This window comes from Anabrus simplex, chromosome 10, assembly GCF_040414725.1.
Source record: "Anabrus simplex isolate iqAnaSimp1 chromosome 10, ASM4041472v1, whole genome shotgun sequence".
NCBI lineage: Eukaryota > Metazoa > Arthropoda > Insecta > Orthoptera > Tettigoniidae > Anabrus > Anabrus simplex.
Window position 1 is genome coordinate 13,926,342 of NC_090274.1, and position 25,971 is coordinate 13,952,312.

The 25,971-nt window shown below is 38.0% G+C and overlaps 2 protein-coding genes across 4 annotated transcripts in view; one reads left to right on the plus strand and one right to left on the minus strand.

Annotated features, from left to right (window-relative positions):
- Positions 1-12,959, plus strand: part of AnxB10 (Annexin B10) — a 63,335-nt gene extending 50,376 nt beyond the window's left edge. Inside the window, exons 6-9 of one of the 3 annotated variants that reach the window (XM_067155116.2) lie at positions 2,685-2,757; positions 6,222-6,395; positions 6,481-6,662; positions 12,708-12,959. In XM_067155116.2, the coding sequence (XP_067011217.1) occupies positions 2,685-2,757; positions 6,222-6,395; positions 6,481-6,662; positions 12,708-12,764 (486 nt within the window). In that variant the 3' untranslated portion in view covers positions 12,765-12,959. Of the gene's footprint in view, positions 1-2,684; positions 2,758-4,520; positions 4,594-6,221; positions 6,396-6,480; positions 6,663-12,552 lie in introns of all 3 variants that reach the window. The other 2 variants (XM_067155117.2, XM_067155115.2) reach the window with 2 other exon arrangements.
- Positions 12,960-15,284: 2,325 nt separating this feature from the next.
- The window catches only part of LOC136882249 (inter-alpha-trypsin inhibitor heavy chain H3), a 67,310-nt gene continuing 56,623 nt past the window's right edge, over positions 15,285-25,971 (minus strand). Inside the window, exons 15-16 of the mRNA XM_068229430.1 lie at positions 25,714-25,856; positions 15,285-16,827 (exon numbers count right to left, since the gene is read on the minus strand). Coding sequence (XP_068085531.1) covers positions 16,773-16,827; positions 25,714-25,856 — 198 coding nt within the window. The 3' untranslated portion in view covers positions 15,285-16,772. The remainder of the gene's footprint in view (positions 16,828-25,713; positions 25,857-25,971) is intronic.

Sequence of the window (25,971 nt, forward strand, 5' to 3'; positions counted from 1 at the left end):
GTTGTTGATCAGTAGCATGATCTGCTGTTAATATTAATGTCAATAATGAGAGAGCTTTTCAAAGTACTGTAAGGAACGTCTGAAATGTTCTAAACTTTGATGGGTTGTGTAGAACATTCAGGGAAGAAAGATTTGGAGGTCGCATACAATACATAGCCAAAAGTCATGGGACATCCATTTGCTCAAAGTACAGTTGCCTGGTATGTCGTCAAGATGTGACTATATATGAAGGTATATATACCTGAACCCTGCACCAGTCATCCATCACCTTCTCGATGATTGCAGAGGACTTGCATCACACAGCAGGTACAGAGATCAGTGATAGGACATTTGATTTTGTCTTGCTGCTGCAAGGAAGCCACTGATCACGCGTTAACTCCAGACATCATGTGGGGTGGTGCAAACAATACCATCATTGGACTGTGTTATGAAGTAATCAGTCATAGTAGCTGCTTCTGTGGATCCGTGGTAGTGTCGGCCTCCGGATCCCAAGATAGCGGGTTCAAACCCGGCAGAGGTAGTCGGATTTTTGAAGGGCGGAAAAAAGTCCATTCTACACTCCATGTCGTACCATGTCGGCATGTAAAAGATTTCTGGTGATGCATTTGGTATTTACCCGACAAAATTAATTAAATCTCAGCCATCGACGCCCAAGAGAGATCCAGTTTACTCTGTCTGCCATCTAGCAGACCTAGAGTAAAACGGAACGTCGAAATTGACGAGCAGACAGCCAGATGGCGTCAAATCGAAATGTCTGCAAAACGGTAGCTGAGGTCATACGATTATTATTATTTAGTCATAGTACATGCTCTGTTACTCGGGTGGAAATGGTGAACGACCTTCAGAAGTGTGTGTTATGGTGCCAGTGAATAGTAGTGTAATGGACAGGGGTTTGGGCCATTGGTTTACCAAGACATTTTAGACAATAATGTTCCATCCACACTGTGGCAACATTCTGGAATAGGCTCCTTTCTGTATCTGTACAATAATGCTCCTGTCCATAAAACAAGGTCCATTGTGTTGTGGCTTGAAAGAAATCATGTTGACCCCTCTTTTTTTGGCTCGCTCAAAGCTGGCCCCCTCAAAGCTTTGACTTTAATGCAATGGAAAATGTAGCATAAACCTCAAACCACTTGATAAGCAACCAGTTAAGGCCATGTAGTTTATAACAAATGGGTAGATGGAGGCACAAATGCTTGAGAGATTTTCACAAATAGTGATTACAGTTAATTTCTACTTTAAGCTATAGTAAAGAAACAGTAAATCACAAGATTTTAATAGCATTTCTTTTACATTTGCTATTATGAGGCACTTCAAAAAGAAAAGAAATTTCGATACTGATGCAGCTGAAATAAAACCATATTTGAGTGAAATATTTGCAACTAGGAAAGAAATGTAATTAAAAGTAAAATCTTGTAATTTATCTGTTTAGTCTAAAGCAGGTCATAAGATTTGAAGTAAGAAGGCAGTAACCATCTAAAAAGTTTGGTTTTCATGATGTTTATTCCTCACAAATATTTCTTGGTCTGTTTTTTCAAGACATTTTGCCATCAGCATTTTCAAAGGGCTTTTACACTAGTGACATTTTCACAGAGAACTCCACTATGCAAAACATAGGATTCCTTTTCATATGGCACTGAGAAACTTGACACATTTCTTTTTTTGATGCTTCTGGACAGAATCTGTTCACAGCATTTACTCACTGCGAGATTAGTTGTACTGTGACATAACAACCACTGAAAATAGCCAAAATAATCCTTGTTGAATATCATTTTAAGAGGAAAAGAGGTTTTGAAGTCTTTGGATCTTCACTTCACAGAATCATGACTTCAACACAATCCCTGGCAGATTCACATTCGCGTGTGTGGCCATTCATTGTTAATATTAGTCCTTTTATAAAAGGACAGAATACTTTGTGTTTACTCCATAATAGTTACTTAATTCTTTCAGCACCTGAAACAAAATAACGTGAAACACTTAACCCTGACAGTAACACCATACATTTTTCTGACGTGTTGTGCGAATGAATGCCATCTATTCCTCTTAAGGAGGGGAGAGTTATCCCCTCCACCAACTCTATTCCTTGTTCATTCCATCTGGTAACTTTAATGTAACTTTAAATAATAGGCTTTGAGTGACACGTCTTCGAAACGTGTGGTGTAACTAAAGCGATATTTATAGACGTGTTACTGTCAGGGTTAACTGAACTTGCAAACAGTACCGCTAACAAAAGATTAAAACATTTCTGAACACTGGAAATGGAAAAAAAGATTTCTAATGCTGGAACACAATATAAGAAACAGAGACCATTTCAGTGTCATGTTATAAATATCTTGGTCTGGTCACCCGTTTCAAATTCTTATTTGCCACTGGTGACTGGACATTTGCGCCCTGGGGTAGTTCTGAACTGTAGTCAGTATATGTGTAAGATAATCAACTACACTCATTGTCTTTTCGTGCATTCATTCCAAACTGTGCTGTTTGCTGGCTTTGAAGGTTGCTTATCAAGCGGCTGTAGGTTTGCCCATAGAAGTCTTTATTAGTTACACGTTACACGGCTGACCAACTACAGTGGGTGTCTGGTGACTTTTGGCTACGTAATGTACTTGCTATTCTGCTCTGCCTGTACAACATGCATGTGCAAGGGGCTGGTGACTATGGCTGTGTCGCTCTCTCTCTCGCAGGGGGTGCGGGACGATCCTGATGGTGTGGATCCTGACAAGGCGAGGGAGAAGGCAGAGCAGCTCTATGCTGCAGGTAGGTCTTGTACTAGACAACTCCCAGCATGGATAAAGTTCACATCCACGCATTGGACAAAAACTTGGAAAATATTATCTTGGGCATTTTTAAACTACAAAAATGTTTAAAACACATATTGAAAAGCATGAGAATCAAGTTTATATAGAAACTATTTTCCTAACTGTATAGCATTTGTAGAAAGTCATTTAAATTATCGTAAGCTTTTTTTGTGTGTGTGTGTGTGTGTGTGTGTATATGTCTGAGGCCCATAATCGCTAATCCTTAGACAGAAAATTGAATGAGGTTTTCTTTAAAAATTAAAATGTTAATTTTATTTGTATTTGTATTGCAAAAGAGAAAGTTTCTGAATACTAGTACCTACATCAATGCTTTTAGTTTCAGCAGTTCAGAAAATCTGCGTCGTCAAATTTATGGGAGTGTGAATATCATATGACTAAAAAATTAATAAGGATTTAATATGGTTAGTGCGAGCACCCATAAAAGGAATGTGCCAACTCAACAAACGGGCAGCAATGCATGTACTGTATGTTCAAGTGAAGTGTGCAGAGATGGCAATCTAGTGTTCGTTGCAGTTTGTATAGAGTTGCATAAAGTTAAGGTGTAAGTTCAAAAATTGAAATCAAACTTGCATTCAATTTTAGGAAGACCCTAAAACTTCTGTAAATGCAGTCAAGTCTTCTGGTTTGTAGAGGAATCTGGAGTAACTTTTTTTTTTTTTAATGTGAGCAAGTGTGTCAAATTTAAATCATATACTGTAAATATGTTTCAAGAATATGTTAATGAATAACTAAATTCTTAAGACTGTTATTGTGTCCTGTATTCTAGGCTGTGAAGGTCTAATCATTAATAGATTGTTCATAACATTCATTGGAAGTTAACTGTAAAAATGTACTGTATTCAACATTTAATGTAATGAACAGAGGAAGCTAATATTGTGCAGAAGTGAATATCTCAAACACTTCAATTTTCTAAGATATAGCCTTCAATATTTAAAGAAAAGCACTTTTTGCTGTTTGATTTCACATGGAAAGCCCGTATGTAATATTTTGGATATTGGTTACTTATCCAAGAAGTAAAAGACTATAAAATTATACTCCCAGGTCTTTGCAAAGAATTATTTGTCCCAAGAGATTGGACAAGAACGTGACTGAACTTTATCTATGCTTGGACGTGCTATTTATGATACTGCTGCTTGCGTAACTCAACTGACGCTTAAATATTTCCTTTCTCTTTCCCAAGACCTTTACTAACTCTGGTGCATGCTGAAGCTTGTCTTCTCATACTTTGCAACTTTAGATCTCACTAAATCTGGAGTGGCTTTTTTACATATTTTAAATTTAATGGCCTTAGCTACCATATGCAGACATTATTTTTAATTTGACTCAATTTAGGCTGCTTGTATGTCAATTTCAACATTTTGTTATAATCTACCAGACGGTAGAGAAAATGAGTTTTAAGTAATTTTATCTGGTAAGCACTAAATGAGAGAAGTATTTTTACGTACCAACATTGAACGACATGGAATGTCGATTGGACTTACACCTGTCGTTCAAAATCTGACATCTTGGGATCAAGAGGCTGGTGCTCCAGTACTCATCCACGGAGGGACCTACGGAAAGGTGGTGGTGACTTTTGTGTTAAGGAAATGAATTCTAGTGTCCACTCCACGTGGTGTTGTCTAAAGTAGCAGTATTAACTAGTACCTCACGTCCTAACACCCTGCTCCTTGTCTCTCGTCACATGTCCGATGATGTTCACAGGAGACTCGAGACGACAGCTTCCCTCCGGCGAGAGACTACGCCACGACCATGGCTAAAAGTCTCTACGAAGCTGGCAAGTAAAACTATTAATTAATGAATATTATTGTAATTACAGTTCTTTGTACTGTTTCAGAGAAGTTAGTCCCATGCAAATTAATTTAAACTGCTTGAAATTATTATTTTTAATAATAATAATAATAATAATAATGTCGTGTGGCCTCCGAAGTGGCTTGATGCAGGTGTTTAGAGTTGATTCCCCTGGGTGACTTGTGCTGACTGAGCTGGGAATCAAAATTGGGGATGCCTTGGACCACAGGTCAGCATGCTTGGTAGTTAGCCATAAAGCTGGACTTAAAATTACTGAAGATGATAATTTAAAAGTGTTAATATTAATGGAGAAATCATGGGTACAATAAGATATGCTGTATTAAGTGATAAAATGGATGATCTCCAGTACATGCTGAACTGCATCAATCACAGGATGGCTTTAAACATTAATTCATCGAAAACGACATGCAGATGCCAGTAAAGTGGAAACTTCTTCAAATGTTTGTGCTGATAAATCTCCAAATGATTTGTGATGAAATATAGGAATACGTTTTCGTAAAACTAAATTGGTTTTCTGTAAGAAAAATGTAAATTCGAAAGCAAAACAACTCAAAATTCCAAGCTGCAGAAATGAAGTTCTTATGCAACATAATCCAGAAGACCAGAAAGGACAAGATCAGGAACAAAAGAATCAAGAGAGGCGGTGGAAACACGAGACACTCTACTACAAACGATCCAGAAGGCAACATTGAAGTGGTTTGGCCTTGTAAAATAGTCCCAGCAGGACTGCAGCAAGAATGGAATGTGAAAGAGAAGTGAAAGGAAAAAGATGGAGAAATCTAGTAAAGAAAGATGTTGAGGAAGGGGACAAGTTTGGGAGAAGGTTACGAGAGAAGAGCGGTTCATGGACAAAGATGGAGGGAGCTCGTAAATCACGGTCGGGTGACTGGAGTTGGTCACCGATGATGATTGACGATTCTTTTGGCAAGAAATATTGGATACATTTCAGCAAAAGTTTACAGAAAGCAAACTTATAGTTTTTTGGCTGTTGAAGTCAATGTGACATTTCAGTTGCTTTCTACACCTTCTTGCTGTAGGACTGGATCTAGTATCCACTTAGCTTGAACTTTAATGCATGAAGACTGATGTAAAACCTCTCATTCAGCATGTACACAAAGCAACTGAGTGCTGGAAGAATAGCATGCGATGGAGGACTTCACATGGTCTAATAGGCTGATTGAAATGTCGCCATTTGCATTTTACTGCTGTAAGAAATTGTTATGGTTTTAATTTAGCTTCTCAGATCTATACACCCAAAATCTAACGATTGTTAGCATATCCTCCTTACTGACAAGTCCGAAGGAAGATTTCAATGTAGAGATTCCATTAATGTGTATAATTCATTTTCAAAACAGTTACAAATCTCTGGGGTTGAATTTGAATGCCTCATATTATCTATTAAGAAAGGTTAAAGGTGCGTAATAGATGAATAAATGCAGAGAAAAGACAAAATTTGTGGGTTATTGTTAAATTCCATTTAATTCGCATGAGACTATACTTCCTGAGGGTAGGAAGGCCAGAAATACTAAATGTTGTTGCATTAAGTGTTTGTTAGTGTAAGTAGGGATGAGTTATGTTTGATATACTCTACAGGAGAGCTCAAGTTGGGGACTGACGAAGAAGTCTTCAACCGCATCCTGGCCCATGAGAGCTTCCCTCAACTTAAGCAGATATTTGAGGAGTACAAGAATGTGTCAGGCCGAACCATCGAGCAGGCTCTGCAGGACGAGATATCGGGCGAGCTCTTGGATGCCATGCTGGCCATAGGTGAGCTCTCGTCACACTGCCACCCGAGACTGTATGATGTAGTAACCTGTGTTACCACGTCCTGACTGTACTTTGTTATCCACAGTGGAAAATGTACAACACCCTCCTACCTTCTTTGCCAAACGTCTTCACAAGGCTTGTGCGGGACTAGGAACAGAGGACAGGATGCTGATAAGAATCATCGTCAGCCGTAGCGAGATCGATCTGGGCAACATCAAACAAGAGTATGAGAGGATCTACGACAAGACCTTGGAGAGTGTGGTCAAGGTAAGTTGTGTGAATAGAACTACCTCAAATCAAACTGGCCTTAGATAGCAATGTAAAGAATGAGTTGCCAACTTAACCTCAACATGCTGACTCGCCTGCTATGCATATATTCAGTCAGTCATCAAAAGTACACTTCTTACCCACTCCTCAGGACACTTTTATGGCATCTGCTACAATTTCCTGTACTTTCAGCTACTCATTCCTATACTAAATACTGGTCTTGCATCAGTGGCGTATGCTGGGATCAAGAGATGGGCTACCACTATATTTAGGTTACCCCTTTTCGATGGTTGGTTTAGTGAACGTAAATCCTTAAGAGTTTTTGGCTGCAGCCAATAGCCAATGGAGAAGCCTGCTATGTTGTCAAGGCTGCTTCACAATCTACTGCCCTGGCCTCTGCTACTGTCAATACTCAACACCTGATCAGTGAAAATGGTATCCTAAGGTTTAGCAAATTGAAGTCCGGCTTTGTGGCTGAATGGATAGAATGCTAGCCTTTGGTTCTATGGCCATGGTTCAATTCTCAGAATTCCCCTTGCTTGGGGACTGGGTGTTTATGACGTCTTCGCCATTCATTTCACTCGTATTAGGTCACCATAAAGCCTATACAAATGCCATTTACCATTATTATTGCCAATTATTTTTTTATTATTAAACAAACGTTTTGAATTTTTCAGTGGCCGTACCCATCATTCACTGGTTTATTAGCTTCCTCAGGAGATCAGTGGTGGTGTCCGACCAAAGATCACGGGTTCGATTCTGCTAACAAAAGAGAACATTAAACCTGAAAGATTGCATTTCATATTAGCAGATCTACCTATAAAAGAAAAGCTATACTTCTCCTATAACAGCAGCCATGCAGCGTCTTCCTACAAGAATGTAGAAGTAAACAGGAGTGAAATACCAACGCTCTGTTATCTATGAGTATGAGGTCAGGAAGTATACACAATGAGTAACGCATGGTTGTTCGTTAGCAGTGGTGATTTGAAGGAGCAAAGCCTAGCACACCTATCCCCCCCCAGATGTACAGCAGCAAGCCGTGCGAGATGGATCGAGGGGAGGGGGACGCAGCGTGTGGGCTGCAATATCAGTCTCTGATGCCTTGTTCTCAAAAACACAGTATGTGCGAGGTTTTTAATGATTGCTTTCAAGTTTTGTAAATGAAACGATGTGTCAGATACTTACATTATAATGTGCTTTAAATTTGAGGTTTGGGCTTCACCTATAGCCTTGGTAGCCCTCAGTATACACCACTGTCTTGACTTCCTCTGCTTCTCTCTTCATAAAACTACAAATATTGAGAAAAAGATATCTCATTGTCTTTCTTTGTAGCATTGTGTACAGGAATTATAATTTGATGCCATTTAGACTGTCTGCGCACTAATTTTGATGTTCAGTTTTACTCAACCAGATGGCAGAATAAACAGCATTGCTCTTGGGCAATCTATTGATGTGTTTTAAGCTAATTTTGTTGAGTAGTATTGCCTGGGATCTTCTATGATGTGTGACAAAACAGACAACGCTGAAATTATTGCTCATTTCCTGTCCAAGTTATCCTGCAGCCAAGTTTGAAAATTGACGATTAATTGACTTTTCTCGATGATAATTTTCATCATCAAGACTTCAAGAATAAATGATTTCATATATGTACACATTTGTTTTATTATTATGAAAACTTGAAACGTTTTAAGATTAACTCTTTCATATGGACTTTCGGTGTGTGTTTGTTTAGTATTCTATAAACTTTATATTTCTTTTCAAGGCTGAAGAAGGCCCCATAGAGCAGAAACGTGTACCTTTAATGTTTTTACTTAACATTCATGCCTTTGCTGGCAAGATGTAGTGTTTACAGTGCACTAGTCTTCTGGTATGGGCTATATCAATTTTGTTACTTTCATTGACCTGTCTCAGTCTCATCCTTGGCTTTGACAATATGAAAGTGACTGAGGTATGAGTGATGCTAGTAATACCATTCCTTATGCAGCCAGTCCCTGTTATGAATGGTGTGAAAATATCGCTCATAGGGTCGGTTGGTGCATGCATTTCAGTGGGCTTGGCAGACTGATATGTAATAGCAACGGCTGGCTCAGTGAGGAAAGCAACGGGAAACTACCTCACTCCTCATTTCCCTAGTAGTCTCTTCAGTAACGCCTAGGCTATTTATGACAGCTGTTGGTGGAGCTGCAGAGGATCAAACCAGCCTTCGGGCTGAATACCCAACATACATACACGCTTAACATTCATTGTATTGACCAAGGTGGACTAATTAATTTTTTTTTAAAATACAAGATGAAGTCATATTTTGTGCCCTTTGTTCATCAACCTGTTCAATAACCTTGAGAAAAGTTATAAAGTGGCACATGACGGTACACAGTTTGAACTCGTGTACCAACGCAATGAAATAACTTTTCAGTGTTGTTTGTTTTGCCATATACAGTACTTGCTTATGAACTCTTTCCTGTCCTTCAAAAATTTCATTACCTATGCCACATTTGCACCCATGATCTTGGGTTCCAGAGGCCAACAGCCTACCATTAACCCATAGGAGGAGCTTCTTAAGCAACTAACAGTACCCCTCTGTCCAGCCTGTCACACAAACTCCCCTCTCCCCTTCCTCTTCCCTTACCTTCACGCTCTGTCTCAGGGAAGTCTGCTGGCATCTGTGATCTTTATCAACTTCAGTTAAGCCTGCTTGCTAGCTTTATTTTCTGTCCAAAGTGTCAGATGGATTTTAGGAACAATAGAAACTCAAATCTTTAGACTAAACAGGACCGGATGTGATCTGGACGAATGAAAATCCACGTTGTAGAAAAATGCCATCATCCTTTTTGTTCTTTCAAACTTATGATTTATCTTTACAGTAATAATAGCTGAGCCAGTTCACACAGTGTAAGGTTACCATACTACATATAGTTAATAAACAAAATAATGCATACATTACTGCATTTGAATTGCTTATCACATTTATTGTATTGACTGAGGTGGACTAATTTTTTTTTTTTTTTTTATGCAAGAATTGTTTCAACAAGCATTTGCTCTGTTAACACAGCTCATCTTCTATTTTTCTTTTAATTAACAACCTGGTGTTGCAGAACTTCTGCTCTATATTATGTACGTACACTATTCGGAAGTGGATATTTGGAAATCTGAGTATGAATTGGAACCAACAGTCCTTAAGAGACAAATACTTAGTATGGCATTTTGTAGTGAAAACTTGTTTCAATGTAAACATAACTTTTTAAGCAACAATATTAACAACATCCAGCCAAACTATATCGACACTAGAGCAATGATTATACTTCATTCTTTCTGTAGTTATGAGATTGATAAATGAAATCACCTTACTATCAACATATTCCATTGAAGTCGCCATACGACTAGCCTATCTTATACAGCTTTAAAATAAAGACCCTCTGCAAGAAAATGTAGATATATTTGAAATAATCTTCATACAAAGGTGGATTAGAAAGTGAGGCACATTATTTATGAAATATGAGTAGGAAAAACAAAAAAAATCATGCCTGAAGACTACAAATTTACCTATTTTTCGACATATGAACAAATATAGTTTGTCCGTTATTGGACATTATGAATTTCCTAGCTAATTCATTCTTGGTTGCCAGCGTTTCGCCCCAGAGTGCTAAGCTGGGCTCATCAGTTGGTAAATAGCACACCTACGAAGTCGCATGGCTAGTACATACCGTGGAGGCCACTGCGAAGGCTACTTGGGTCCACCAGCAGTGCCAATGTAATACGAGAGATTTTGTCTCATTTTCAAACATTGATGCCTGCTTGGCCATCAGATGATATAGATGTTGATTCCTATAGGGAACCTAAAATATTTGTCCTGAATGAGTAAATTTATAATACCAGTATAGTTGGTCCATTATTGACAATATAAATTTTCCAGCAAATTCATTCCTGGTTGCCAGAGTTTCTCCCCAGTGTGCTAAATTGGGCTTGTCACTTGGTAAATAATGGACCAATTATATTGGTATTATAAATTTACTCATTCAGGACAAATATTTCAGATTCCCTATGAGAATCATCTATATCATATGAACCAAGTCTCCCAAGTTAAAAATGCCTCGTTCATAGAACTGTTTCCTGCAAGTATAGTGATATGTGCATGATAATTTCACTTCTTCGTCTAACCTGATGTGTCGATCTCTTTGGAATTTTTTCAGTCATCTAAAGAGGTGAAAGTCAGACAGTGCAAGATATGAACTGTTCTGTGGATGATTGATTACTTCTCTGAGCCAATAATTCTCATTTGAGAATGTGTTAATTGTGCATCCCTAGTTTTTACAACCTGCATTGATCTCTATCTTATGCCACTTCACTTTTCCTGTGTTTATCCAGTTTTTTCTTATCCTACGTTTCCCACACATGAACACCAAAGATCTGCCCAGGATGATCCTTCAATGAGTGTTGAAGCCGACCCTCGTGATGAAACTGGGAAGCACAAATGAGCTTTTCAGGGGTTTAGGAGAAATGGATGTAGAGGTACTTGAATTGAGGACAACAATATGAGAGGATGCAGTCCTTTAAAGTTTTTATGTTTGTCTCCTCTTGCCACATTCCTTTTCATGTTCCTATCTCTGCACATCACCTAAAAGAATTAGATTTATTAATGCATGTATTCTAAAATTCAAATTCTTCTCATTGTCTTTATCATCTTGCTGTATAATGGCTGTTCAGTTGAAACATAGAGCTGGCAACACTGTAAATTAATGATGGGACAACATTGCATGGTTTGATATTTGTAGTAACAGCTCAGAACATTCAGTCTGACATGCGTCCACTAAGTAGAGGAAGAAGTTGACACAATATGTGTTTAATGATTGCTCCAGAATCATTCCTCCAGGTTACATACAGTTTAATTGAATGAAAATATGTGTGAATAAAATTAAATGCATATTAGATATATCTTGGTCATATCATCTATGTTCTACTCTTCTCATTTGAGATTATGTATTGGTTTCTAAGAACAGAGATATTGACACAGTTTTTAGTGTACTGAGATTGTAACTTAATCATATTATGTCCATTTCTTTTTGCCTCATATTCGGCTATTAATTTGATATATTTCTGTTATTGTTTATACCCTATTTAGCCTTTTTTCATTTATCAAAATTATATAATTGTTTTCACCTTATTTCTCTATGATGTTTTTTCTCATCAATTAATGCAATAAACATCTTTAGAACTGTACATGGCTAAGTGTAAGAGAGGACCAAGAGCCCTAATTTTGCCAGTAAAAAAATAAATGTACGTACCGGTGGAACAGGTTTATGTCCAGACGAATACAGTGTGGCAAACTTCCTAATTCTTGTGTGAGACTGGGAAAAAAATGTGGTAAAGTGTGCGTGTGCTCTATGGTAATGCAAGTTAACATAACATTGGACAGGTGGCACTGTTTTTGCTGGGGTCATGGATCACCCACCGTACTGAAAAGACCTCTCTCCACTTAGGACAGTCACATCATTGGTTTTCTGAAGAAAGCCTTAAAGAGTTAGCATATCACCATTGATCAAGCCATTCTGTGCAAGAGGGATTGAACCAGCATCCTTCATGGTGGTGGATAGAGAGAAACTTATTCAGCTTTGGGACAGGTGCCTGAATGGTGGGGGGAATTCTGTAGTCTCTGAAACTATCATCAATATGAGAAAGTGTACGTTGTCCAATACATTAAGTTTCTAGACACTAGTCCTTGGATCAATTGAAGAACCCTTATAGATTGTGTAGATTACAAAAAGTGATACCCCAATTAAGTGAAGTTAAGAGATCAGCCTCACCATGTTTGTGATCGTAGACTGCACATGCACACATCTCATCTAGTTTCTATTTTACTATGGCATTTATCTCGTAAACTCTGTTTCATTTTCAGAACGAAACAGCTGGAGACTTCAAGAATGTGCTCCTGGCCCTAATTGGTTGAATGTGGCGTGTGACGTTCCCAATCCTTGTAAACGTTCTGTGTCCAAGTGCAACACACCAAAGACAATGTCGACGTGCTTCAATGATGTGTTTCGTTGCTTTCAGGGAGAAACCTCTGGGGACTATAAGCGTGCACTGGTGGCTTTAATTGGTGGACCTTGAACAAATGGCAACTTTTGAAGAAAGTCTCTAAAAATTCCTAAGTTAATTTAAAAGACGTAGGTTCAGTGTCGCATTATTAGACTCGCTAGATAGCCTTATGGTAAGTAATAATTGCTATGTGAAATGTGTAATTATTTTGATATAAGAAAGGTAATAAATGTGCTGTCAATAAAAGCAGCAGTTTCTGATCGTCAACAGCATGTTTCCTGTTTCTACGTGGGTCAGGATTTTCCTCTATCCGATGAAAATTGATGCTCTTCAGTTGTTCCCATCCAGGTTCCTTCTTATCGGAGTCCAACCATCTTGGTCTGGGTCTAGTAGTCCTCTTAGCCTCCACCACAGTCTTCGGATACATGTTCCTATATTTTTCTTAAGTTTCCTTCACACAATTTCATGCATTACCATTGTGATCAATGGCTATATCCAGTGTGTTATTCCTGAAAAGAGGTGACGGAACTCTCAAAAGAGAAACAAGAGATACAACTTCTATAAAGTAGCTTCCAGACTTCACATGCCACCATCCTCCTCGGCTTGTTTTATTTTTATTTTTTATTTTTTTATTTTTTTTTTCCTAATGGTCATCTTTTAAGAAGCCACATTTTAACATGGCTGGATCATACACAGTTAGGAGGTCCAGCAACAGCCCATAACAGTGAGGTTAATGCTTTCACTGACACAAAAGAAGACCTTTTTGGAGTTAACAATGACATTAACTGGGAAAATCTTCTTTCATACTCACTGGAAGAAATAGCTGCTGTATTCAGAGTGCATGAAATCTTCACGCAGAATGTAAGCATACTGACTGGCAAACCATCAGAGTTAGCTGATTTTCTGTAGAGGCACAGATTGGACATCACAGCTGTTCAGGAGACAAAACGGAAAGGAAGCAAGGCCAGAAACATTGCCTGTGGATACAAATTGTTTTAATAGTGATATACGACCAGGGAATGTGAGCGAAGGTGGCCAAGCATAGAGCTAACCATCAAGTGCCGAAGTTACGTATGATGTCCACCCTTCCAAGGCCTTCATGGCCATTCGATTACTACCTGTCAAGCCAGAGATTATATACTTTCTCCGATCATGGAAGAATCCTATTCCCTGCTATATGTTTGTTTGTCCAACCCCTATCCTGTTTCTCTACGGAGTCAGATCTGGTGTGGCAGGTTTTCATGACCGGATGCCCTTCCTGACTTCAACCTCATCAGAGGAGTTAATGACATGAAACGAATATATATGTGACAGTAGGAAGGGTGAAGGTGAAACCTGGTGCCAGCACATAGCCTTGTCCTGTCAAATAGCACCAAGGGGTCTGCTTAAGGCTTAACGTCCCTATCCAATGGACGAATCGCCATCAACAGCGGCATATGCCCTCACTCCATATGACCACTGCGGAGAGATTTGGAATTTAATCCAGTCTTTTGGCATGCAATCTAGTGATTATAAATTGTATACCACCACCTCCCGTACCCTACTGGCCAACATTCTGATAGTGACATTTTTTCAACCAACGGGACTCGAACCGGCTAACCATGGTGTCGGACCGGTTAGACTTTAGCTATTCCTTCCTAGATACTCTTTGATTTTCTAACCTGCCCCAGCTTCCGAATATATTCAACAGATGACAGAGAGTTCCCGATAACTTACATGCTGGTAAGAGAAAGTGTGCATACAAACAGACCCGATCATGGCATACGCCTTAGACATTATCTGAGAACACCTATCGAAAGATAACCTAGCTACACTAGAAAGGGTGAAGGCCATGTATCTTGAAAAAGTTTACTGCCTGGGAAAAACTCTCCTTCGAGACTAACCTATGAGCTCACAAGACAACCGTTCTATGTAGAAGATCTGCGATTAAAAATACCACTGCCTTCTACGACACAATACCAAGCTTTACAGCAGGATAAAAAAGCAAATATTGGATAGATTTTTACCAACCAGATGGCATGACGACGACAGAATGGTTGAATTCTGACTACGAACTGCGGCATATTATAACACGCTTCTTATTAAATATTCCTAAAACCATTGAAAAAGGCAGGCAAAACAATATGACTACAACAGACATATCAAAACGAGCTATCTGACTTGTTTATAACGAATGCTACGGAGCAGCACGGATCCTCTAGTTATTTTTTAAAAATATACACAGTAAACATTTACTGTTAATAATGATCTTGAATACACAAATGCTTTAGTTGGTGCATTTCTTGTTCTCACCCTAACAACACCGTACACTGAGAATAAATGAAAACAGAATTCTACGTTTTTAGTAATTGATTTTCTTGAATTTTATAGACTTCACTATTATGAGCTCAGAAAGTGACATTTTAACTCCTCCTCTGTCTACAAGAGTATGCATTCGGGCTCCCCATTACCGACGCCCGGTGTTAGCCGAGTCGGGCTTGTGTGACTTTGCCTTAATTGCTTTGATTGTAGCCAAAAGTGAACTCAAATGCCATCTGTTGCACACTGGTGAAATCACAAAGATATTCTCTTTGCAGTAGTGCTGCACTAAGTATTTACCCTCCTTGCTTTGCCGAACTAGAGACAAAAGAATGATGCTAGGCACTGTTTGTTTACATTATGGCTTCCTCATTGCGTGGTGTTTCGTGTTTTTTTTAGGACTACACTGAAAGGGAATTGGACTGTGATAATGATTTATGAAATGAAAGTGAGAGTTCAACTGAACCTAGTGATGATGAAAATGTTAATCGTGATCAAGACGACAGTGGTATTCTCGATATTTGTTTTACCAGGAACAGGTGTGGTGACGGGACTTCACACTACCGTACTGTAAATTCCCCAAATGTGTAGATTCTGTTTTTTGTCCCTGATAAACTACAATTTACTGGGCAAGCAGGTTTGAAAATAGATTGAGAGGAGAAACAAAAAAAGGAACACAAAATAGGACGAACATAAAGGCAGGTCTGTGTATGAAGAGGGAGCAACAGAAAGACCAGACAAGGATGATCTCCACATCTTCTTACACTGTCGTCAACAAGTAGATAGGCTCTGACCTCATCAATCTCAGTTCTACAACCTCTCTTCTCAGCCCCTGATGAGTGTCGATGCCCACCCTCCTAATGAAACTGGGAAGCATAAACAAGTTCATTAGGGGTTGACAAGAGATAAATTTGTTGATGGCAGTGGAAGATGATGTGGAGACTGTCCTTGTCTCCTCTTTCTGTTGCTCCCTCTTTCCACGCAGATCTGTCCTTCGTGTTCCTTTCCTTTGTTCCTCCTATCTACATATGACTTTAGATTATGTTTGTGTATCACAGTCAATAGCAAATGTAATAATTCATTTTCCTCGTACTCATTCGGAATGATTATTTCTTCCAGACAACTTCCCGAAAAAAAAATTAAAAATGCATAACACTCGATGTTTTCAAAGAATTTAATTAACAAAAATTATAACTTATATCATCTTCCACTAATTCTTTTTCACATCCTGATGGAGTCACGGGGGGAAGGACTTGGCCCTGTTTTATGGCTGGATGCCCTTCCTGACACCAACCTTATCTGGAGAGATGTATTCACTATTGCAAGTTTCTGGGATATGCTGTAGGTATGTTTGTATTAAGACAAACACAGACATGGCTAAAATTATGCTGACCATGAATTATAATAAATTATAATAAATATAAAAACTATTAAAATATTAAATTATAATTAATGAAACTGTGAAATACATTTGATAAGTGCAACACTTCTTTTATCCGGCAGTGTATCTACTTAAGTACACAGAGAACGTAAATACTGTACAAATCTAAACTGATTGATAAACTGTTCAGAGAATTCAAGTCTTAGTTTTAGCACTCATATTTCAAACAAATCACCTTCCAGTTTGTTACAAACTGAAGATGATTAATGGGCAAAAGCCTTGAAACCATTTCTTAGTATATGAAGAATGGGATCTTCTGTACTCTTCTAGAACAGAAAAGTTGGCACATCATATCTTCAGCCTGAGTGCTGAGTTGTGGACCATCAACTCTGCCACTGTCCTTACCCTGCAATAGCTGAGCGGTTGAGAGCTTTTGGGCAGCACACTCCAGCCACACTGGAAAGAGAATTCAGATTATTTAATTACGACTAGGGATCAGATTTCTACTACCTAAAAATATGCATGCACTTGTGCACTACATAATGACTTAAAGTAGCAGTAGTTATTCTAAATACATGGGTTGCCAGATTTCCAGATGGCAAATAATGAACACTTCGATTTCTTTACTTTATGGCCCAACAACGAAACATCACAACCATTTAATGATTGATAAACAGGATTGAGGACAAATTAGCAAATAATACAATACCACTGTAAAATACTTATTACAAACTATTAATTAGTTTATTAGTATGAATGGAAAAGGAATAAAATTTCCCTTCACGATAAGTATAATTTTTAGCAATCTTAATCTGGGGGGAGGAGGGAGGGAAAGATTTGTTCATTACAACAGCTAGGTACCCACCATCCTGCCCCAGAAATATATACAGTAGAACATCGATAATTCGAAATCGGTTAATTCAAAATCTCAACCAATTCGAAGCAGCTCTTGCTCCCCGAAACACGAGGTACGGTTTTGCATGTTATTTAAATTGTTTAATTCGTAATTCAAAGAACAATGTCGGTCCCATCACCGCAATTCAGACTTTTAATTCAAAACTGCCTTTACCTTTTGAAAAATTAGTATTTTACAGAGTAATTTAAATTCAAAATTTCTCTGTCGTGAAAGAACGCGTCTTCCGGAACATGAACTTTCATCTACTTTGGTGTGTCTAAGGTGTGCTTCATATCTGCTATGTTCGAGCGGAATCATAATTATTTTGTATTCGGCGTTTTAAGGAACGCCACAATATCACGTAGCAGGCAGTGTGTGGAGAGGTAAAATCTGCAGCACTGGCGATGCCACGAGTTTGCAAAAATGCATGGCTTATAGCCTATTATCAATTCGTATGCACCAAACAATATTATCAATGCTGATGAAACTGCATTGTTTGTTTGTTTTATTTTTTAATGCCGAGGCCAAATGGACTTACAGTTTTAAAGGAGAGAATTGCCAGCCGGGAAATGTACTGTGTTGCTATACAGTGCACATAGAGGCTAGAGACTTCCTTCCCCTGTCATGAGAAAGTTCAAATAGCCACGATGTTTTAACGGCATTAGGCACTTTCCATGCCAGTACAAGGCATCTAAAAATGCAGACAGTACAGTAATCCAAAGGATAAAGCATTTGCACAGGGAAGCCAGGATAATTTTTCCTCGTCTTTGAATTGTGTTTTTCTTCCTTTTGTTGCGTGAGGTTAAGTTTGTCTTTGTTTTATACAAGTGCAGTATTTGAATAATGTAAATGCACCTTGTTGGATAATTTCCTGAAATAGTATTTTCCTTGGCATTTGAAAAGTTTAAACTGAGAATCAAGGTGATTGCATGCATTAATGGGTCTTAGAAGTGCCATGGCGGGAAACTGTACAAGTACAGTCACTGTATAACAAAAATACTGTTGTAATGTGGACTGAAGCAGGCAACTTTCTCCCCTCGTCAAAGGAAAGTTTGATAAGCCACGATGTTTTAAGGGCATCGGGTACTTTCCGTGCAAGCACAAGGCATCTAAAATGCAATGAATAAAGCACTTGCACAGGGGAGCCAGTATAGATTTCTCCTCATCTTTGAACCATGTTTTCTTTCTTTTGATTTCATTGCGTGAGGTTATGTTTGCCGGTGAGTTATCAAAGTGCATTATTTGAATACTGTAAATGCACCTTGTTGGATACATTTTGGAAATAGTTTTTTCCACAGCATTTGAGAGCTTTAAACTGTGAATCAAGGTTAACTGCATGTAGTAATGGGTCTTAGAATATATTGTTACGCCGCAAGGGTTGGTGTTTCCAAAGTACTTGTTGGCGGTTAATTCGAAATCACGTAATTCGAAGTCCGATTTTTGCGTCTCAACGACGTCGAATTAACAAGGTTTTACTGTATTTACTTTTATAGCAAATTACTGGCTGAAATTCATTACATAAGATGCCACTCCCATAACTCAACACGACAGACTCAATTACCAACCGGGGCACAATAAAAATGAAAGCGCTGTCTCCATCATACTGTTCTTGTTCACACACAGAAAACCCATCAACAACAACGAACAGATAATCAGATCGCAAAAAGATTTTTAAAAGTGATAAAACTACCCCATTACAGTAAGCGTTGAAAATGGTCTCCCTTAGTCTGTACACGGGCACTGTAGCGCGTGATGATATTCCGGTTCACACTCTCCAATTTAGACTCGTGGATCTTCAAAATTTCAGTGTGAATTGCATTTTTCTGTTCTACTTGTGGGGTAGTTTGGAAGATAGTGAATGGAAGTAATCTCCATAGCATAGAAAATGTCTAAAGGCATTAAATCGGTTTATGGCCAACTGGCTGTCCAATCAATTAAGATCGTCGGTTGTTTGTTTTTTTTTTTATTCCACTGAACCCACAGCTTTGAATATATTCACAATTTTCGTAATTGGCACTTGCCCTCCAGGAAGTTGTTCTGGAATTCTTGGAATTCTCTTCTCTCTCTCCTAGAAGATTTGTGCTTACAGCACATAAAATTATGCTGTCAACGGTTAATTCAGAAGCCACAAAATGCACTAAACTTATCAATTGCTGTTGTATAAGAAGTGATTGCACTGTATGGAACCTTTTGAAAGATTAGCTGAGACCACATCACTAGGCGAGCTATATGGGTCAGGTGGCTATTGCATCATCCACTCGCCCAGACACGGCAACTTGACTGATGCTTGCACCATATACACGCACCTGAAGAAAATCTGACCTGCCTTGCTCCACTTGGCAAAGTTGTCAGACATGAAACAGTTGGTCATATGAAGAAGTAAGACGAGAGGATAGGAACAAGAGAACATAGCCACCGGCTGACGGGAAATTGTACATCTTTTCTGTATCTCATTTGAACATGTCGTGTTTAACAGTTTCTTGCTCAGTAGAACTATTTTTTGTGAAATTCTATAACTTAAAATTCTAGTCATATTTGATGTACAAAGACTATTCATTTTTCTTAATTAAATCTACACAACTTCAGTTTCATTCAATCCTCAATTTTATGGCCATTACTGAAAATATTCTTTCCACATGTGATCTGTAGTGCAAAAAGGGACCCCTAAGTCAGCAATGAAAATTTTACAGCCAAGCTGAACAAAAGTATCAGAGGTGTAAAAATTCCATTTCTGTGTTTTGACTTTTTGCGCTACCTATGGGTCTTCTTAACAAACTAAGTTACGCAGCAGTCTGGGTGTTTGCCACTCAATGTCATGAAAACTTTGTACAATTGGGACAAAATGAAACGATAATTAAAACTTCAAAATGCATCCACTGACTACAATCTAAAACTAATGATGGTGAAAAAAATGACCATGGATCCAATTCCCAATGCCTTCTTTTCTGAGACGATGCTTGTTGTCCAAAGGGTTCCAAAATCCAGGTCACTGGCCCCTCATAATAGTACTAGTCACTGGTAAAGAAGAACCATGGTGTTCCTCCTGTAATGAAGTTAATACATTCGGCCAAAAAGGGAAAATTCATGAATGTTTTAGAAAGTTGAGAAACTTATCTTCCACAAAAAAAGAAAGCACAGAAGAAAACCTATTGTATAAACTAGCATTTGATCATTTAAGGAAGAACAACTTGATCTTAAATTTAGGTATTCTCATTCAATTCATCAAAATATTAAAATTTTACGTAATAATTTTCATAATATTTCACTAGTTTGTTTATTCATTGATATGGTGAATTAGGATACAATACTTCTTTAAATTGTGGGCTAAACAAAAGATAGTGTTATATTGCTTTTTATTCCTTGATCTGACTTCACTGATGAAGGGAATGTGTATTGTTCCTGAAACATGTATGACTGAATAATAATTTTCAATCATTAAAAGTGTATTGACAAGGTGGACCCAACATAAACTATTTTCGAGTTTCTTCAATAGATTTAGACAAGTCAATACAGGATCAAATAAAATACCTATTATGGTTAAGTTCATAAACAGGTAGGGAATACTGTGGGTATATTCTTTATCTGCGTCCCAACCCACAGCAGGTCGACTGGTAAGAAAATAAGTGAATGCTGTGATTGAGTTTTTTCTTAAAATACAGTTTTCTTCATAGGATAAGTCAATAATTAACATCTGAAGTATTGCACCTAGAAGCATAAACTCTTAACTTTAGGTCCCTTTCCACGCAATGAGTCACATACGCATTAGATGGAAATATGAAGGGGTACCAAAAATAATCGGAATAACACTGCCATGGGTGAAGCTTGTGTAGTACGCATTTCTGCCGCTAGGTGTGTATAGCGCATCTCATTGCCAGTTCAGTGCCGCCTGTGTTGTCGACCTGGCTTGTTCTGTTCATCTGCAGTGATTGTTTTTGCTAGGGCTGTTTTGTTCTTGTTTAGTTTTTTATTATGGCAAGTTTAAGTGAAGAATATGCAAACCTTATATTGGGAAGTTTTAAGACGATTGCACAACAGGGTTAGTCAAAAAAGACCCTATTTGTGGCAGACAGGAGACTGGTTCGTCCACCATGACAACGCACCTGCACACACAGCCATCTCTGTTACAGTTTTTGGCTAAAAACTGCATGGTTCTGCTGCCCCATGCCTGACCTGGCTCCATGCGATGTTTTCTTATTTCCACGAATGAAATGGGGCATGGAAGGACACAGATTTGACAACACTGAAGAGATTAAGGAAAAAAAACAAGGGAGGAGCTGTCGGCCATTATTAAAGACTACAAAAAATGTTTCGAACAGTGGAAGCACCGGTGGGACAAACATATTAGTTGTAATGGAGAGTATTTTGAAGGGGATAAAGTTGTTTTTTGTAAAAATTTGAAAATATATAGCTATTAAAAAAATTCCTTTTTTGGGTACCCCCTCATATACTTAAGTATTATAAGTTCTTCAGTTTTTCTGGGCCACTTAAACAAAGGCCTATATACCCACCTCTCTGGTGTTAAGTTTAGTTTTTGAGCACTCACTCTAGAAAATTTCAACAATGTATACAGTAAATCAATACTTAACCTTTCCTCTAAACCTAGTGATTCCACTGACCTTCAATTGTTTTGAGATAGAGGATTTCTCTGAATAATGGAACATTCAGTGGTTTAAAGCGCACACCGTTCGCAAAACATAATAAGAAAAAACTGCATTGGTTCAGGTCGAACTGTACATCTGGCAACACCTCCTCATAAATATAAACAAACTGATAAAATATTATTCTTATGTCTGTAAAAAATTTTCCATCCATCTATTGTAGCAGCTAGGTTGAAATGAAGGACAGCAGGTTCGTTTATAGAAAGCCTTAGTAAACACTCCAGTGGTCGCGCGGATCACAATAGTGATGGTGATCACAATAGTGACAACCTTGACAGATGGTTGCTTTATAAAGCAATTTATTCTTGTGGATCACAACTGTGATCCGTGCGACCACTAGCGTTACTTCTTTTGACTTTGTTGTCTTATTACGGTGTCTAATCTCAGTTCATAGGTATATATCTACTCCGTTTTATGAGTTTTATTAATTATTGGTATATAAGTACAAAATGGATGACTATGAGAATATGGATCCATGGCTGAATGAACCAGTGAGGTACCTCAAAAAGCATTATGGAGGGAGTAAGTGAGACAAATCACAATGTCCGGTAATTTTTCAGGCATTTTTTGTAAATGTATGCACAATTGTGATCCGCGCAACCACTGACATGACTTTTCTTCGCGCGACTACTGGAGTGTTAAGATAGTATTTGCAGTTTGTTTTGACAAGTACACATTGCTCAGTAAAACTGCAGCCTCTACATTGAAGCTTAGGAAGAATGGCGCTGTGGTATGGCATGGAGAGAGTGCACACGTAGTAGTTCCATTGTTACCGTAAGATTATTTATAAAAAAGCCCCAATTTATTTATTTGTATTTCTAAACAGAGAACTCTTTATTGGCCTCTATAATCCTATATTTTCAACTAGCTCTAGGGCCTCATTTGGTTCCACACTTATCATTAAAAACAAAATTTAGCCATAGCCATCTTAGGGTCATATTCAAGAACAAGACTGAGTGACTACTTTACAAAATCTACTTTGATAGGGAAGTCTAACTGTGCTCTAAGTCTGTTTCATAGATGCTACTTTCCAAAGTCGACTTTGTCTGAAGTAGACTTTGCAAATTTAAGATTTTATGAACTGTATTTGAGGTTGGCAATGATAATGCCTGTAATAGTAATAATAATAATAATAATAATAAATAGAAAACCAAGAGCAGCTTTCATCAAGCATTTTTGATTTTTCTGATCAGGCCTAGATATCGTCGCTCTTCCCCCCCCCCCCCCCCCCCCAACCATGAAAGTTTAAAAAAAATTACTTTCAGCTTGTGGAAACTTGACAAAGTGTGGTCTTTCCCCAGCAATCAGTACAGATACCCTACTAACTATTCTGCTGACTGTTGGCTGTCTTACAGTTTGTAAGTCAGCAGAAACTAGTTGAAAATTGCATATTAAAAAAACTTGGCCTATAACTAGAACATTGAGCTTATTCGTTTAACATAATTTCAATCAGTTACATGTAAAACATTACGATAAATAATAAATTAATATGTCTAATAATTCACATTTAACCTGTTGCATGTCATCTTAAAGCAATTAGCAATTGTATCACTGGAGGAATGCCGGGCTGAGTGGCTCAGACGGTTGAGGCGCTGACCTTCTTACCCCAACTTGGCAGGTTTAATTCTGGCTCAGTCTGGTGGTATTTGAAGGTGCTCAAATATGACAGCCTCGTGTCGGTAGATTTACTGGCACGTAAAAAAACTCCTGCGGGACTAAATTCCAGCACCTCGGCGTCTCCGGAAACCATAAAAGTAGCTAGTGGGACGTAAAGCAAATAATATTATTATTATTACTATTATTATTATTACTATTATTATTATTATTATTATTATTATTAGCGTATTCTCCCAATAATGGAAGACGTTAAGCAAACAACTCAATCAAGCTTTCTTTGTGTTCTTCTTGTTCTTCCAATAGGCTTTCATTCTCTCTGAGAAGGCTTGTTTACGTTCTTCCGACCATTTCGGTCTGCACTGTTTTTGCTTTGGTTGCTCTGATGTAACTTCCCACTTGTTGACTTTGTGTCTGAAGGTGTCTTTCTAAAATGTCTGTTGCACATATGTTTGCGTTTTTGAGGTCCTTTCGAAGTTCGTCCAGCCAAGGTGTTGAATTCTTAAGTGAGCTAACATAATTTAATATTCTTTTTGACAGTCGATTTTCTGGTAATCTTGTGAGGTGTCCAAAGAATTTCATTCGTCTTTTCTTAATGTCAATTTCAATGTTTGAAACTTTTTCTGTTGTTTTGATTGATTGTAGCCTGTAACCATCTTGGGTATATCTTGCTCCTAGGATTTTCCTGATGATCTTCCTCTCTTGCTTTTTTATTTCTTCTAAATCTTGTTTACTGTTAAGTGACAATGTTTCACTTGCGTAAAGGACTGTTGGTTTTATGACTGTATTATTATTATTATCACTGGAGGAATAGGTAGTCCTCTTTGATTTTGTGTCATTAGTATATATTAAAATATCTCAAAGATATCTAATACGCAATTTTGAATTAGCTATCCCTGTAAAACTCCGGATTTTGCGCATCTCGTATAACTCAACCGAGGAGTATGAGCAGCTTGGATAATCTCCTGATAATATTAAGATCTTCCACAAACTGGATTAAATTTAGAATGTCCACTATTGTATTATCCTCTACATTGTGAGAAAAATATAGTTTCACCACCAAATCAATACACGCATTATAATCTAAAAAGATTATTTATGGAACAAAAGTGGACATGTTTCGGCTCTTGGAGCCATCATCAGCACGCAAACACTTAAATAAGATTAAAAGGTCAATAGAATATAAATATATGAAATAATTTTAACATAAATACATTTGGAAGGAAGATCATGAATGCAGTATACTGCATACTGGCTTCAAGAGTTAAAACATGTCCACTTTTGTTCTACAAATAATCTTTTTAGATTATAATATTGTGTACCGATTTGGTAGTGAAATTATATTTATATTTTTCTGAAGTTACATAGTCAATACAGACCAATGTGAACAAGATTACTTGTAATTATCCTCTACAGTCGACTTCGTGACGTTAGTCTCGGCCAAAGTCTACTTTCTACAAAGTCTTGACTCTGAATAGGAAAATGGTAACTTTGGTGGGTACAAAGTTGACTTTGTCTCAAAGTCCTGTTCTTGAAAACGACCCTTAGTCTCCCTCCACTTCTCTTAAGCTCCATGGCCGAGCTCATTGTTTTCGTGGTTAGCCTATCCTCCTTGTGATACAAATTCTTATAATTTTGTTAATTACCACCTATTCAATACAATAAAAACACAAGTAGATCTTCAATACGGACAAAAAATGAAATTTATAACCTGCAATAGCCTATCCTCCTCCATTCACCATACAACTCCACTACTGATGCAGGTTTACACCTAAGCTTCAACGATACCAGTTCATTCCTCACTTAGCCCTTCATTTCCTCAATCAGAATACCCTCCTACTATAGTTTCCACCTGTATGTATCGGCAGCCATTCTCGCAACTTTTATGTCTGCCACTTCTAACTTATGAATCCTGAATACACCCAGCCTACACTCCCTTGCAGTAAAGTTGACCTGAAAACAAAGCGATTTAAAGTTAATTTCATACCATTTATCGCAATTATGAGACACTGCATCTCATTCAGTCCCAATTCATTTCTTCCCTACTGACATCACTTAAGTCTTGGAAATACAAGTAATGAAAAGGAACAAAATAGTTGTAAATCAAGTAAAGAAAGATTTTTGGAAATGCTACTTTTCAAACCAAGGAGTATGTCGAACAAGCGAAGTACTCACCTGCCGATAGGACAGAAATACTTGAGGAACTTTGAGTAGTCATCCATGAAGTCCTTCAAGACACAGCGAGACAGAGGCTGACAGGAGCCCGCATTACCGTTGGGAGTTGTGCAGGTTTCTACATCGTCAAGTCCCTCCACAGCCTGGGAAATAAGATGTGCATCCAGTTACTGAGGATCATATGTTCTTTTCAGAGGACCTACATCGACAATGTACTCTGTTGTGGTTATAGTTGCAATTCTTAAGTGTAACTTCAGC